The sequence below is a fragment of the Protobothrops mucrosquamatus genome, unplaced genomic scaffold, assembly GCF_001527695.2.
Source record: "Protobothrops mucrosquamatus isolate PMUCROS unplaced genomic scaffold, P.Mucros_1.0 scaffold1044, whole genome shotgun sequence".
Classification (NCBI taxonomy): domain Eukaryota; kingdom Metazoa; phylum Chordata; class Lepidosauria; order Squamata; family Viperidae; genus Protobothrops; species Protobothrops mucrosquamatus.
Window position 1 is genome coordinate 25,948 of NW_015387276.1, and position 15,781 is coordinate 41,728.

Below are 15,781 nucleotides of genomic sequence, written 5' to 3' on the forward strand. Positions count from 1 at the left end.
ACATTCCCAATTCCAGTAACCGTTCCTTATATGTTTTAGTCTCCAGTCCCCTAATCATTTTTGTTGCTCTTCTCTGTACTTTTTCTAGAGTCTCAGCATCTTTTTTACATCATGGTGACCAAAACTGGATGCAGTATTCCACGTGTGGCCTTATCAAGGCATTGTAAAGTGATATTAACACTTCACATGATCTTGATTCTATTCCTCTGTTAATGCAGCCTAGCACTGTGTTGGCTTTTTTGGCAGCTGCAGCACACTGCTGGCTCATATTTAAGTGATTGTCCACTAGGACTCCAAGATCCCTCTCACAGTTGCTACCATTGAGCAAGGTACCACCTCCTATACTATACCTGTGCATTTGGTTTTTCTTGCCTAAATATAAAACCTTCTTTTTTTCACCATTGAATTTCATTTTATTAGATAGCACCCAATGTTCAAGTCTGTCAAGTCCTCCATTGGAGAATGTTCTTCATCTAATGAGTCCTCTACCAAGGCCAAGTTCAAGATACAGAACCATACAGATGGAAAGAAAAGACCTTGGCAGCAGGAGCCATGGTGGCACAGAATGCAGAATTTCAGGCTAATTCAGCTCACTGCCAGGAGTTCAATCCTGACCAGCTCAAGGTTGACTCAGCCTTCCATCCTTCCGAGGTGGATAAAATGAGGAGCCAGATTATTGAGGGGGGGGCAATATGCTGAGTCTGTAAACTGCTTAGAGAGGGCTGTAAAGCACTATGAAGCAATATATACGGTAAGTCTAAGTGCTATTGCTATTTCACATCAACAGGACTACCTGTCTGAATAGGTACCTAGGCTGCTCTCTTGCTATGTTTTCACTATGATGAGATATACTGTACTTCCATTTGTAATAATTATTTCTTAAGTTTGCAAAGTCACATCAGTCTTTTTTGATGATGTGTAAGGCACCATTCTAGTTCTCATATATAGTACATCACATAAAAGTACCCAGCTGGCGAGAAAACATGAAATTGCATGATGTCACAATAATCTTTTTTTAGAACACACACACACACACACACACACACACACACACACGTGTGCAGAAGAAAAAATGAAGTCAGAAAGTCCTAGGGCAACTTCTCTATGGGTCATAACTCCCCATGTCAGAGGCTTTATGGTAGATAAATCACAATATGTCACCCTATAGGGCAGTAGAATAGCTTAATAATAATGGAAATACAACTGCAGTCTTCCTTTGGGGGAGACTATTACCTTATAGCATAATGACCGATAAAATTGTTCTGTTGGATATCTATCTTGTTTTTCCCCTAAGAAAACAACGACTGAAAGTGGCTAATAAAATATAAAAACAGACAACCACAAGGATCTAAAATTAAAACAAAATCCCCAGGCTAAAAACAGCATTTGGAACAAAAATGTAAATGAGCCAAAAGTGAAAATAAAACTAAGCAACACAAAGCAATCACAAGCCCACTTTAAAAAAGAAACGGATGAGCACATGCACACAGAGAGTTAACATACCCTCTTGAGGTGGGAAGTTCTATATATAAGCTATGTTCAAGTATGCTTGATTCTGGAAACAGTGGTACCTCTGAGAAATAGGCAATGGTGGTTCAGATTTACAGGAAGTCCTTGAAAACTCAATTTTAAAATCAGATGGATGGTGGAATACTCTTCAATTTGCAAAGAAAAATTAAAACATTCAAATAGTTTAAACAACAGGGACTGTAAACTCCTCACCTTATTCTACTCTCTCTGCATCCTTGTTGCAATATTCAGAATTCCTATGAAATTGTGCAGAATGGAGGAATATGGAACTACAATAGGAATGATATAATTCAAGAGGGAGGGTGGCTTGCAGAAACTAAGATGATTTTTATGTGCAAGTTATTTATGCATCTAGGTTGTAATAGTTGTGTATCTTTAAAGGTTTTTGAGACAGGGCAGTTTAAAGTGTCAGAGGAAAACAAGGCAAGGTAAAGTGAATGATTGATTCAAGATAGAGATGTTAGGGCTGAAATTCCACGTGGGAATGAAGCCAAGAATCCTTTGAGGCTAAAAACTGTACACAAAGAAAGAAAAGTAGAAGCTTCACTTTTAAGAATAACAAGAAAATTATACAGAGGTAGGTAAGCATTTGTATATAGGAGAATTCTAGGCTGACAATCTATTGTAAGATTGTAAAAAAATGGCAAATTCTAAACTCTAGGTGAGGTAAGTAGCCAACTGCAAATAGTAGCGGTCAGCGGGAAGGATGGCATTTATAGAGCTATATCATGTCAATAAGATAAGATTTTAAAATCTATTTTTTATTGATTTGGAAAATATTTTCCTTCTATTTTTAAGGCTAAGTTATAAAAATGACATAACTTTGGTGGGTTTAAAATGGGATCCACCCATCTACAAATTGTCATGGACGCTGATGATAATCTGTTATATTTTAGTCAGAAAAATGCCTTCCTTCACAACGTTCTGCTCTGAATGCTGAGACAAATTTAACACATCTGCTGCAGTAGTGCACAGTTTTAAAAGAAAGTTTTTGCAACATTGCAATAAAAACAATTGTTTGGAAAAGCTCCTGGGGAAAAAAGTATGACAAACTAGGATTTCTCTAGGACAGGGGTAGGCAACCTTGGCTCTTTTATGACTCGTGGACTTCAACACCCAGAATTCCTGCTGGCTCAGGAATTCTGGGTGTTGAAGTCCACGAGTCATAAAAGAGCCAAGGTTGCCTACCCCTGCTCTAGGAAAACAGAGACAATGTTGCACCAAGTGACACGTTGAGGGCCGTGGAGACTCTCCAGACAAGAAGAGGCTAAGAGAGTACCCACCTGCGCCCTGTTTGGCCAATCCTCATGAGGAGACCACAGGATTTGAAGGTCCTTGCAGTCAACTTATGAATCGAATAGCTGGGAGATGAGAAAAAGACATCTAGCTTGCAGCTGTAGTACAACCTTTAAGAACACTGGGTTGAACCGAAATCTTACCAAAATCTCCATATAATAATTTTAAAATTAAAGAGAGAACTTCAGACTAGCAGGAGAAAACCCACTCAGTAAGTCACCCTTCTTTCCAGTTTAGAGAAAAAGCAAAATAATTCATTTTTATTTATTTATATCTCGCCTTTCAGTTATTTAAATTCAAGGCAGCAAATACAGATAGTCCTCAACTTACAACAGTTCATTTAGTAATCGTTCGAAGTTACAATGACACTGAAAAAGTGACTTTAATGACTATTTCACACTTACGACCATTGCAGCATCTCCATGATCAGGTGATCGAAATCCAGACACTTGGCAACTGACTCACATTTATGACCACTGTAATTTGTGACCTTCTGATAAGCATAGTCAATGGGGAAGCCAGATTCACTTAACAATCATGTTATTAATTTAACAACTGCAGTGATTCACTGAGCAGTTATGGCAAGAAAGCTAGTAAAATGGAGCAAAATTAACTTAACGAATGTCTCACTAAGCAACACAAATTTGGGGCTCAATTGTAGTAGTTTGTCGAGGACTACCTATATACGTAGCACTCTTTCCTCCTCCTTCACTCCCCAGAGAGCGACTGGCCCAAAGTCATCCAGCTGGTTTTCGCGCTTAAGGTGGAACTAAAACTCAAACGTTTCCTGGTTTGTAGTCTAGTGCCCTAGCTACTTAAAAATAGCAATAAAAAAACTTAGCAAGACTTTGATCTTAAATAAACAAAGTGGACAGTTAAATGTGAAACATTGGCATTTTGGTGAAGGGCTTTGGAATTAATTAAATATATAAAACATACCTATGAGGAAATGATTGTTTAGAACTGTAGTGAAGAGACAATTGGTAGATTTTACAAAATAAAGAGATAAAGCAAATTTAAGACAGACTGTACAACCAGAACTATGGAATTCTAGAAAGGGCTGCCGCATTAATATAAAAAAGGCAAAACAGAGAAAAGGGAGGGAACCAAAAAGCGAAATAGAGTTCTTTTCTATATAAATCCACCATAATTGGGAGCATTAGTGAAGATGGAACTTTTCAATCCACAATGAGATATCCAGCCAGAAAGGTCTACACCAGGGGTAGGCAACCTTGGCTCTTTTATGACTCATGGACTTCAACTCATGGACTTCCTGGCTGGCTCAGGAATTCTGGGAGTTGAAGTCCACGGGTCATAAAAGAGCCAAGGTTGCCTACCCCTAGTCTACACAAAATGACTCTTTAATTATTAGGGTCATATCTCACCTGTCACCCATGAGATTAGATATATGCATAATGCTCCATGAAGTAACCTGATCTGACAATGATTGGCTCAAAGTCACTCTGAGTCACTATAACTGAGGGTGGACTGGAACTTGGGTTTCTCACTATCGGTCCAGCACCTTGACTTCATTTCCTCTCTTTGAAATGGTTGCAGAAGTGTTAAGAATAAAAAAAATATTTTTGTATTTTTTAATCTAATTCAGAGCAAAAGCAAACCTACAGTGATGAGATGTGATAGATGTGAATCTGCATTCTTAATTGTGATGTGGGCTGCAATCAGGAAACAGATTTTTTTTTCCCTTTTCAGTTTTACACGAAATCTTTTAACTTGGATATTGGTTTACACTGAAAGATTCTATGATTGCATTGCATATATTTATATAGGAGCAGAAAAGTAATGATTGGGCTGATAACAAATGCTGCACTTAGAAATTGTATTTCAATTTCTCCAAGTAGCTTTGCACAGTCCTAGTAAATACATTATCCATTTTCATATGAGCATTGTAGGTTTCAACTTTAAAATATATTTATGCGTCGCTTAAAACCTTCTCCACCTCCATATTTATTCTGAATTCCAAAAGCACTGATTATACAGATATGAAGCTGTTCTTAAAGCTGAGAAAATAATATTCAGCCACCTTTAATGTCTTAATGAGACAGAGTTTGTGAGGCAGAACTATTGAGTAGAGAATAGCGTAGAGAGGAAGAGATGTAACAGTATTAACATGGTACGATGAACAGCAGAAAAATAAATTCCAATAGAAGAGAATATGTGTGCAGCTCAGGGCTGAACTGTCCTTGGTGCTCTCTGAGCTTGGCTGTTTGCTTGCAGATGTTTCATTACCCAATTAGGTAACATCATCAGTGCTCAGTCCAAAACACCAGAGAATTCCTGGAAGCTTGGTTTTCAAACAAATCAGCAATCAGTAGAGACATAGAGATAAACCACATTTACACACATTTCAGGAAACAATAAAAAAGCTAAGAAGGAAACAAAAAGAAACACCCAAATAAACAGGGATTAACACCAGATAAAGAATCAGAAAATAATACCCTAATCAAGGGACTATCAAGAAGAAAACCATACACCTGTCAACAACCTTGTTGTATAGATTACAGGTAGCCCTTGACTTACAATTCATTTAGTGACCATTTGAAGTTATAACAGCACTGAAAAAACTGATTTATGACCATTTATCACACAACCATTGCAGCATCCCCAAGGTCACATGATCAAAATTTGGATGACGGTTGTAGTGCCCCAGGTTGCAGTGCCCCAGGGTCATGTGATCAACTTTTGTGACCTTCTGACAAGCAAAGTCAATGAGGAAGGCAGATTCCCTTAACATCATGTTACTAATAACCACAGTGATTCACTTAAGAACTGGATCAAGAAACATCATAAAATGGGATCAAACTAACTTAACAAATGTGTCACTTAGCAGCAGAAATTTTGGGCTCAATTGTGGTCATGTATCAAGGACTACCTGTATAAATTGGATAAATAAAATAATAAAATAAGCACTAACTGAGCTACTGTATATAAACACAAAACAAGCTCCACATTCACTAATACTGATGATGCTATTTAGTTGGGTAATGAAACATCTGCAACCAAGCTCACTGAGCACCCAGGATTCCAGAAAAATAAATTTCCCATATCATCCAGACAGAACCTCTAGTCTAGTAATTGATCAAGAATCCTTTTCTTTTAAGAAAAGTTTACTTCAATTCAGGATTATACAAGTATCTTCTTTCTGTTGCAGACAGGCAACCATAGAAACATTTCTGATAAAGCTGAGCTCTAGTTCATTATTATTTTTGGTATACACAATGCACTCCATATACAGAATACAAATGAAAACTGAATAGACATTCTATGCAAATTGAAACATAAGCCTTGCTTTACATGAATTAGCTAATCATAGCTACTCAGATATTTAACTTGTGAATGGTAAACTTCACATTATCTTTAGTTGTTGAATTTATGTATTTTTATTTACTTACAGCATAAATACTACAGAAATAACCAATGCCCTACCCAGGCATACTGGACTGAATCAAGCTTTGCACACTGTAGAATTTCACTTGTTATGGGGAGTGGTGGATAATTTCAACTGATGAAAACTCCAAGAGAATAGACAGCACTCTGCAAAAATAGCTCGCCTTTCTTCCTTCACAAAGTTTAGAACATAAAAATAGCCCAACTAGATCAAACCAAGGGGCATTTAAATCCAGCTTATTTTTCCAGTGGCTAATCAGATGCCAGTGGGGTAGTCATGAACAAGAGATGATATATCCCTCTCCGTGGTTGTTACTCTGTGCCTAGAATTTGGAAATATATTGGCCTGAGCCCAGAGGTAATATTCAAGATTAGTAGATCTTCATATATACACCTGTCCTTCATAAATTTATTCAGTCCCCTTTTAAAGCCACTCAAGTTAGTAATTTATCCGGTTTTTGTGAGAATGAATTCTGCAGATAAATTCTGCAACGTGTGAAAAATACTTTTATTTGAATTCTCCTTCTAATCAGGTTCATTGGATGACCTCTGGTCCTGGGCTTTTGAGAAAGAAAAACTCACCATGTGCACTTTTGCCATATTGTGCTTGATTTTAAATACTTGTATCACGTACCTACTGACAAATCATTTCAAGAGTTTCAAATGTTCCACCTGTTTAGTCTTGAATTCCATGTTTTTTGCTTGCAGATCAGCATGTCTGGAGTGTAACCATTGCTACTACAGTCGTGCTGGGAGCGCTAATGCACTTCTGGGTTGAAAGGATTGAAAGGGGCAGGGCTTTTTTTCTCATAGAACGGAGTTCCGGCACCTTTCTGGGATGGAACCTTGTAGGGTAGGCAAGGCGGGTTGTATGACGTGTGTGAGTTCTGGCACTTTTTTTTTTTTTTAGGAAAAAAAGACTGGAAAAGGACATAATTGTTGCTTGTGGGATGCCCAGTTGGGGGTTCTTTTCACAGCCCCATTAAGTTGCCCACTGATGTGGTGTCCATGGTTGCCCGCTTTTGAACTGCTGACTCGACAAAAGCTGGAGGGTGTGACGGAAGCTCACCTCGTCCCGTAGCAGAAACGAGATATTGAACATGAGCCTGCCGATTGTCAGCCCAGCATCCTAACCTCATGAACCACCATACTCCTTAGCTCAACCATTTTACTCTGGCCTTCCCATCCATTCCTATTTTAGTTATTCAAGATGTCTCAGTAAAGAAATTAAACAGAAAGGAAAAGACATTCTGGCTCTACCCACCAGTTAAAGAAGCAATAATTGCATAGGCATAGATTTTTCCTCTCTTGTACCAGTTGCAGAATTCATTGGAATATTATAGGTTATCTCTCACCCTGGCTAAAGACTATAAACATGCATATGTGCAAAATAGGTTTTTCTTCTCATTAATGTTAAGGAAATAAAATTGTATTTCAGTTTCCTTAATATATGCTGCAACCCAGCATTTTTATATGCTACCATGCCAACCCATTTGGTAATTATTATTTTTTTAATATTCAAACAACTGGGTTATTCTTCTCTATCCTTGAACACTGAAAGGAAATGTGTGCAGACCAGGAATACTCCTGAAACACAGCTGAGGCACCTATCTAACCTCAAATTCAGAGGAATGAAATCACGTGATAGCAGATGGAAGCCAGCCAGAATAGCAAATGAGAATTAGATTGTGTGATAATGAAGTGGTAACGATATACAGTAATGCTGTATCAGAGGAAACAGAACATCCCAATATAATTGGCTTTTCAAGTTGTTGGAGATACTTCTAAATTAAAACCAATATACAAATCCAGTCCAATCAATTTAAAATGTCAAGTAAAATTGCAATTCCATTTTGCTTAAAGTGTTATATCTTCCAAGGTTTAAATAAACTGAATTAAATACAGATAATCTGTGATATGGACTCTACTCACAGAACTCTAATCACTGAAGGATTGATTGATTCCCACTCTGACCCCTATACATATTCCTGAAAATTTGGAAGATCCTGTGGAATGTGAGAGGCAACATATTATTTCGTGTATGGCATTTGTACATCGAGAGCCAGGGAATCTACAGTTATTACAGATTGCTAGTTCGTTTAGTTCATGCTCGCATGCTACCCAGGGTGCAACGCAGGGGGGCTGCACACAGAGGCAACAGTGAGGGGGCACAGAGAACCAACTAAACAATAACATCATAAATAATGTTGTTCTGTAATATCTGTTGACCTTAGTCAAAACTAGACCCTCTATATTAATGGATAAGCAATTCTGAATCCCATTCACCATACTTTTTACATTCTGTCATGCTAAATGTAATAAAAAAAACCTTATGTTGTAATAACAATAATTTGACATATATCACTCCAAAAACAGAATTTTTCATTCTAGCTTGCTTCTTTTGCATATAATAAAATGTTTTGATGTACTTCCTTTGCGTACTAGTTTTGAAACAGTGGTTGGAACTGTATTGTGTAGTGAGAAAACACCTGCTTCTGAGGAAGTCAGTAATCACATAACAAGAACTTCAACTGCAGTGATTTATAGAATACAACTTTTTTTCCTAGTGAACTACTGGTATTTAAGTGTTAATACAGCAACCATTGAGAACCCAGGCTTAGTTCATAGCATTAAATTCCAAAGAGCCTGTTCACTTATATTTTAATTTTGCCATGAAATTTTATGATGTGGCAACTCCAAAGCTGGATTTGTATGTTGTGCTCAGTACATATGTAGTTTTTCTGATTTTTTTGCTTACCTCAATGCGTAAACCTTTGGTTCCGTTTAAAATGGGCAATGTGTAAAGGGCAAGGTAGAGACTGCAGGAACCAATTTATTGAAAAGAGCAAAACCAAAATATTCTGGCTTTTCTTCATATTTTAAGACTGAAATTCTTTCCTCTTCCATTTTTGCCTCTATTCCCTGAAATAATCCGCAGTTAATTGTTTTTGGGAAACAATTTTGGGAAACCTACAGCAGAGATCTGGACTGCAAACCTTCAGACAGCTACTACATGGTAGCAAAGAATTAGAATGTTCTACATCTTTTAAAATCTTTTGTAATTTTAATGTTTTTATACTTACAATTGTTTTTCTATCTGTATGTTTTATTACACTGTAAGCCAGTCACCATGAACCACAAGATGAGCAGCGTATAAATTTAATAAACAATAATAATCTGGTAGCCTAGTGCAAGGTAAAACGGAAGCATTACGATTCCCACAAATATGCTATTTCCATTTTTAAATCCTACCAAACTGCCAAGTTTATGTATAATCAACCCCAAAAATATGAATTCTGAATTGGTTTAAAGGAGAGGAGGGGCAATACCAGAGATGAAATCCAGAAGCTTCATCCATGTTAATCCTAATTTTTAGAACTGAGGGGGGGGGAATCACAAATACCAAAATGTGACAATTTTATCACCAAAATTTGGCAGTGCAGAATGCTGAGAAGTGACAGGATTGCCCATTCCTGGTTTATACTTTAATATGTTGTGTAAATCTAGTCAACAAATTGTAGTCACACGCAATCTGGCTTACTGTGTGAATTAAGAATCCAGTATGAACTGGAAAATATATTAACAGGTTTTTTTTTTAAATGAACAGTCTACAAGTTATATACTCAGCTTATAAAACCATCACTCAACATGTTTAACTAAAGAGCATTTATTTTATTGTTCATTATGATTTTTCACTGCCTCCAAGTAATACTATTGATCTCCCCTTCTCTGAGGAGTACATATAGCAATGATGGCGAAGGAGATGTGAATAATCTTAAGGACCCTGAACAAAATAAAACTAAGTAAAGTGAAAAATTAAAAACTAAATTCATGTAAAAGACATTTTCTTCTGGAAATGAACAAGTCTCTTACAGTTCTAACTGACTCAGTCCTAGTCGTAGGCTTATAAGAATGAACAGTGGACTACAATACAAGACTTTCACTACAGAATGCTGTACACGCCCCTCCCTCTGTGCCCCATTATTTGCTTGCTTGCTGAGCTTGTCTGCGGAGAAGAACATAGATCTTCTCCTTTATCCAATCTTTATTGTACGGCTGGTATGTCTGAGTATCGGCACGATAGCTGGTAGGGGAAAAAAACAGGTTCATATTTTTTAATATTGCTTTCCATCATACATTTCTGCAAAACATTTTCTTAAAACCAGTAATTCCCAACATTATGAACTCCCCTATTTCCAAAAACAATTATTTTGTGTTTCTGAAGTAACAATTGTTTTCTTGAATGTAATTTTATAACAAAGTTTAGGCAGAAATTATATTTCATTCTATTTCAATAGGTAATAAAATATGTAATAAAACCAACACTTTTACTCATTTTTTTTTAAAAAAAGTTTAAGCTCTTTGAATTTTATGTAGACATATACCATCAGTATAATATAGCATGTCATAAAAGGTGCAGTTATTAGATGTATCATTTAGACTGTAATGGCTACAGAGGATTATATATTTGTTTATTTAAAAGACTTTTACAAGTCTTTATATATTTACTTGCCCAATCAGCAAAATATATCTCTGGGCAGTTGGCAATATAATATGACATGCATGCCCTCTGGTGGCTTCCTAAAATCTGAACACTCAATGACAAAAGAGAAAAAAATCAGAATAATATTAGCTATCTTTTTAAGGAACTTAAATTTAAAGCACTGCTGAACAGTTGTTCTGTCTTTACAAGGGAATGCATTTGGAAAGGTCCACTATCACAACACTGGATTTAGCAATTAGTATACTCCAATAGATTCATAAAAGAAGTATATCTGTGAATTAGTACAATATAAAATACCTATGGGTGTATTCCTAAATAATTCCATTGTTCAAATACTTTTGCAATTTCTGTTTATACTGAGATTATTCAATAAAGAACTGTTGACATTCCATTAGATTGTATTTATAAAATATAAGGTGAGAGAGGATTCATCTGCAAGTAGTTTTTATCTCACAGCAGAAAGCTATATATGCTACATGTACTTCTTATCTTTGGTTCATAGGTTTTTGTTAACTCTTCATTAACTACTTCTCTCATGTTCTACTGTATTCCATGAACTCTTGTTGCATTTTTGGAATTAAGGTTATTAATTAAGGAATTAATCAAGTCAATAAATTGGAAATGTCCTCCATGTAAACATTCTTTGGAGAGCAAGTTTATTGTTATGCTTAAGGCATCAGGCTAGAAACTGAGAGACTATGAGTTCTAAATATTGTTCTAGGCACAAAGTCAGCTGAGTGACTTTGGGCCAGCCACTCTCTCTCAGCCCTGGGAAGGAAGCAATGACATCACCACCACCGCAAAAAAAAAAAAAAAGAAAAGAAAACTGCAGGGATTACTCCAGGCAGTCACCAGGAATCAAAAGTACAAAAAAATTAATTAACCATCCATTAGCCATCGGCAGCAGTTGCTATTTCCCACACATGACAGATATAAGTTGTGGCATGCTGGTATTTTGAGAATAGTTCCAACCAGTTAATACTGAATACAATCCAAATCAGGATTTTGTACTTCACTGTCAGCTAATTTTAGGTTATAGTAAATTATAAAACTACCCAAGCATTGGTTTTACAATGGAAAATGAAAATTAGAGTGGATTTTGTGAGATGGGTGGCAATATTAATTTGATACTAAATACCTTCTAGATAACCAAAGCAGTGTCAGATAAATTATATTTGCTTCAAAAACATTTACATTCAGAGTAATACTCATTAAATATCTCACCCATATTAATTCAAGAGGCAGAAGGACAAGTAACATTAAAAATCTAATTACATATGTGCAAACCAGCATATATATTTACGATAGAAGTAAAATTGTAGAAGTTAAATGATATGATACATACACAAGGCAGCTAAGGTCAGCCAAATCATCGATGAAATCAAATAACTGGCTAATATCATATGTAATGGAAGGGCTGTTAGGATTCATTCTCTTCAGGTGTTCTTCATACATTTTACAGACTCCTAAAAATAAAAGGATGATGTTTAGCAGTTACATTACACGTTTGTGATGCCTAGTTGTCAGAGTACTTGAATGTTAAGAAAGACAAAGAATCAAGAGGAGAAAAATGCTAAAGCTAGGAATTAATGTTAAAAGGCAACAGATTCACCTAATAGGTGATAAATATATAAACACAGCATAAAATACTTTTACAATTTTGCATAAGAATTGCAAGAAAAGATACTAGATTTGTCATTTTCAACCTTCTGCATTAAACTGTTCACAGAATCAAACTTTTCAATATTCATTTCTATTTCTATTCTCCAAACCACCTGAAGGCAGGATAAGAAGCAATGGATGGAAACTAATCAAAGAGAGAAGCAACCTAGAACTAAGGAGAAATTTCCTGTCAGAAAATTAATCAGTGGAACAACCGGCCTCCAGAAGTTGTGAATGCTCCAACACTGGAATTTTTTAAGAAGAGACTGGACAACCATTTGTCTGAAATGGTATAGGTTCTCCTGTTTGAGCAGGGGGCTGGACTAGAAGACATCCAAGGTCCCTTCCAGATTCTATTCTAATTTTCTGTTCTGTTCTGTTCCGTTCCATTAGGGATGGGACCTTACTAAATATAATCTCATCTCATCTAGAATAGAACAGAATTGAATTGGAAGGGACCTTGGAGGTCTTTTAGTCCAGTCCCCTGCTCGAACAGGAGAACCTATACCATTTCAGACAAATGACTGTCTAGTCTCTTAAAAATCTCCAGTGATGGAGCGCCCACGATTTCTGAAGGCAAACTGTTCCACTGATTATTTGTCCTCGCTGTTAGGAAGTTTCTTCTTAATTCCAGCTTGCTTCTCTCTTTCGTCAGTATCCAACCATTGTTTCTTGTCTTGCCCTCTGGTGCTTTGGTGAATAGTTTGACACCCTCTTCTTTGTGGCATGATACTGCTATCATGTCTCCCCTATTTCTTCTTTTTAGATTAGCCAAACCCAGGTCCTGCAGCTGTTCTTCATATGTTTTAGTCTCCAGGCCTTTGATTATTTTAGTTGCTCTTCTCTGAACTTTTTCCAAGGTCTCAACATCTTTTTTTGTAGTATGGTAACCAAAATTGGTTGCAGTATTCCAGGTGTGGTCTTATTAGGGTTTTATAAAACAGTACTAATACCTCGTGTGATCTTGATTCTATGCCTGTTTATACAACCCTGGATTGTATTAACTTTTTTGGCTGCTGCCACACATTAATGGCTCATAGTCAAGTGATTGTCCACTAGGATTCCAAGGTCCCTCTCACAGTTTCTATTTTTGAGCCAGGTCTTGCCTAATCTGTACTTAAACCTTTGATTTTTCCTGCCTAAATTTAAAACTTTGCTTTTTTTCCCACATCAAAACTCATTTTGTTGGATAGAGCCATTGTTCAAGTATGTCCAGATCTTTTTGGATCCTGAGCTTGTCTTCTGGGATGTTGGCTATTTCTGCATCACTGACTATAGTGCCCAAAGCTGAGGGGTATGGGGTTCATAAGATATCTTTGTGTCAAACTGCTAGAGCAGGGATCAATGACATTTACTTCATTAATCTAATAAAAGGTACAGATTTTACAACTGTGCAATACTTTAAACTTGATTTCAAACCAGTGTTTCTAAGCACATAGAAGCAGCTCTCTGAAGGTAATTACAGGTAGTCCTTGACTTAGGACAATTGAGTCCAAAATTTCTGTTAAGTGAGACATTTGTTAAGTGAATTTTGCCCCATTTTACGACCTTTGTTGCCTCAGTTGTTAAGTGAATCACTGCAGATTCACAAGTTAGTAACCTAGTTGTTAAGTGAATCTGGTTTCCCGATTGACTTTGCTTATCAGAAGGTCGCAAAAGGTGATCACATGATCTTGGGACACAGTAACGGTCATAAATATGAACCAGCTGCCAAGCTTCTGAATTTTGATCATATGATCATAGACATGCTGGAAAGCTTGTAACTGTGAAAAATGGTCATAAGTCACTTTTTCTGTCCTGCTATTGTCACTTTGAATGGTTACTAAACTGTTGTAAATTGAGGACTACCTGTATTATTTTAATTGGCACATGGTACCAGAGTACAAGACTCATTAGCTATTTTCCTGCAAACGACTGATCTCATTCTAACAATGAACTCCCCTTTAAAACTCATTTAAAGTTTAAAAAATTACCTTCCATACATTCATTTACAGATTCATAATCTGCATAAGTCCTGCCTTCAGGTCGTTTGGTAGGCTGAACAAGGAGAATTGTATGAGACTGGAAAAAAAAGACAACAATCTTAAAACAGCATCAACAAATATTGCAGAAGCCTTAGAGCCCCATTAAAAGTTAGATCTGTCAAATCCAAATACTTTTGTTCCTGCACACACGCTATGTTTACATACAGAAATCAATGTAGTTTTAGCCTGATGCACACATACCACGGGGAGATTCATCCTTCCATTTCAGCAACTGGCCGCTGACGTGGTTCTAGATCAGTGTTTCTCAACCTTGACAATTTTAAGGCATGTGGACTTCAACTCCCAGAATTCCACAGCCAGCAAAGCTGGCTGTGGAATTCTGGGAGTTGAAGTCCACATGCCTTAAAATTGTCAAGGTTGAGAAACACTGTTCTAGATCTATTTTTTCCCCCAGAACAATTAGAATTAAAAAAAAAAACATTGTAAAACCCGACTGATTCTAATTATGCTGTTACTACTCCTATTCGTTTTATCATGAGGATTTCTTTTTGATTCACTTTTAAATATTTTTTTTTTTAAAAAAAACAGGCGATAAAGGTCCCAGTCATTTCTCTCTGCCTAAAGGGACTCAAGGCGGGCCATTTTTTTTTGGGGGGGGGGGTTGGCAAATACAAGGGGAATGGCAAGGGACAAAAAAAAAATCTTCAGAAGAACTTCGCACGGAGTTGGATGCGGCGCTGGCATCTCCTTCCGAGTAGCCCCCGTGACCATCCCTTCGAGGGCGGGTTGGGACTCTGGAGGCTTCGTCCTCCTGGGAACAGTGCAGGGTCTCTCGAGAGTGAGAGAGGAAGAGAAAGGGATCCCTTTCCCCAAAAAGCGTAAGCAGTTAACTGACAAGACCTCCCATCGCCGCCATGGCCACCTCAGGCCCGCTGCAAAGTAGCAGCGGGACGAAGCTGTTTATTCTTACGGAGCCCCCTTAACTTTTTTGCAAATAATTTCAGCCGCCTTTTCATGCCTCGGCCTAATAAAACGAGGGCCGCACGCGCTTTATCTCCTTTTTACTCACCATGGCGACTCGTTCCGCTCGGGCTCAGGCGCGAAGCACAAACTCCCAACGACGCCTCTTACCACAATGCACCGCGGCTGCCGGATGCAGGCCGCCTAGTCTCTCACGCGTTGTAACACACACCCCTTGCACCTCGGGTTGAACCATAGAGATGCCGTCGCTTTCGCTCCCCGTTTCAGAAGCTAGAGAGGCCTCTATGCTTGTCCCGCGAGATTTCCCCCGCCACTCTTTTTTTTTTTTTTTTTTTTAAGGAGGCGGAAGTTCTGACCTGGCGCCCATCTTTGCTAAGGGCGTCGCTGCTCACCGACTTCATCATAGCGCGCTTGAAGT

The 15,781-nt window shown here is 37.5% G+C and overlaps 1 protein-coding gene across 1 annotated transcript; it reads right to left on the reverse strand.

Annotated features, from left to right (window-relative positions):
* Positions 1-9,281: 9,281 nt before the first annotated feature.
* ERH (ERH mRNA splicing and mitosis factor) lies at positions 9,282-15,559 on the reverse strand. The gene is made up of 4 exons (XM_015820020.1): positions 15,452-15,559; positions 14,371-14,458; positions 12,081-12,201; positions 9,282-10,315 (listed from the first exon to the last, which is right to left on the reverse strand). Exons 1-4 carry the CDS (start codon positions 15,452-15,454, stop codon positions 10,213-10,215), a joined length of 315 nt encoding a protein of 104 aa, XP_015675506.1. The 5' UTR covers positions 15,455-15,559; the 3' UTR covers positions 9,282-10,212.
* Between the last annotated feature and the right edge of the window lie 222 nt (positions 15,560-15,781).

Bases quoted from the DNA above. Each gene is read 5' to 3' on its own strand.
- ERH (XM_015820020.1), bottom strand. The intron at 12,202-14,370 runs GTAATTTTTTAA...TTTTATTTTTAG, and splicing joins TGTAAATGAATGTATGGAAG to GAGTCTGTAAAATGTATGAA. The intron at 10,316-12,080 runs GTATGTATCATA...TTCCCCTACCAG, and splicing joins GCTGACCTTAGCTGCCTTGT to CTATCGTGCCGATACTCAGA.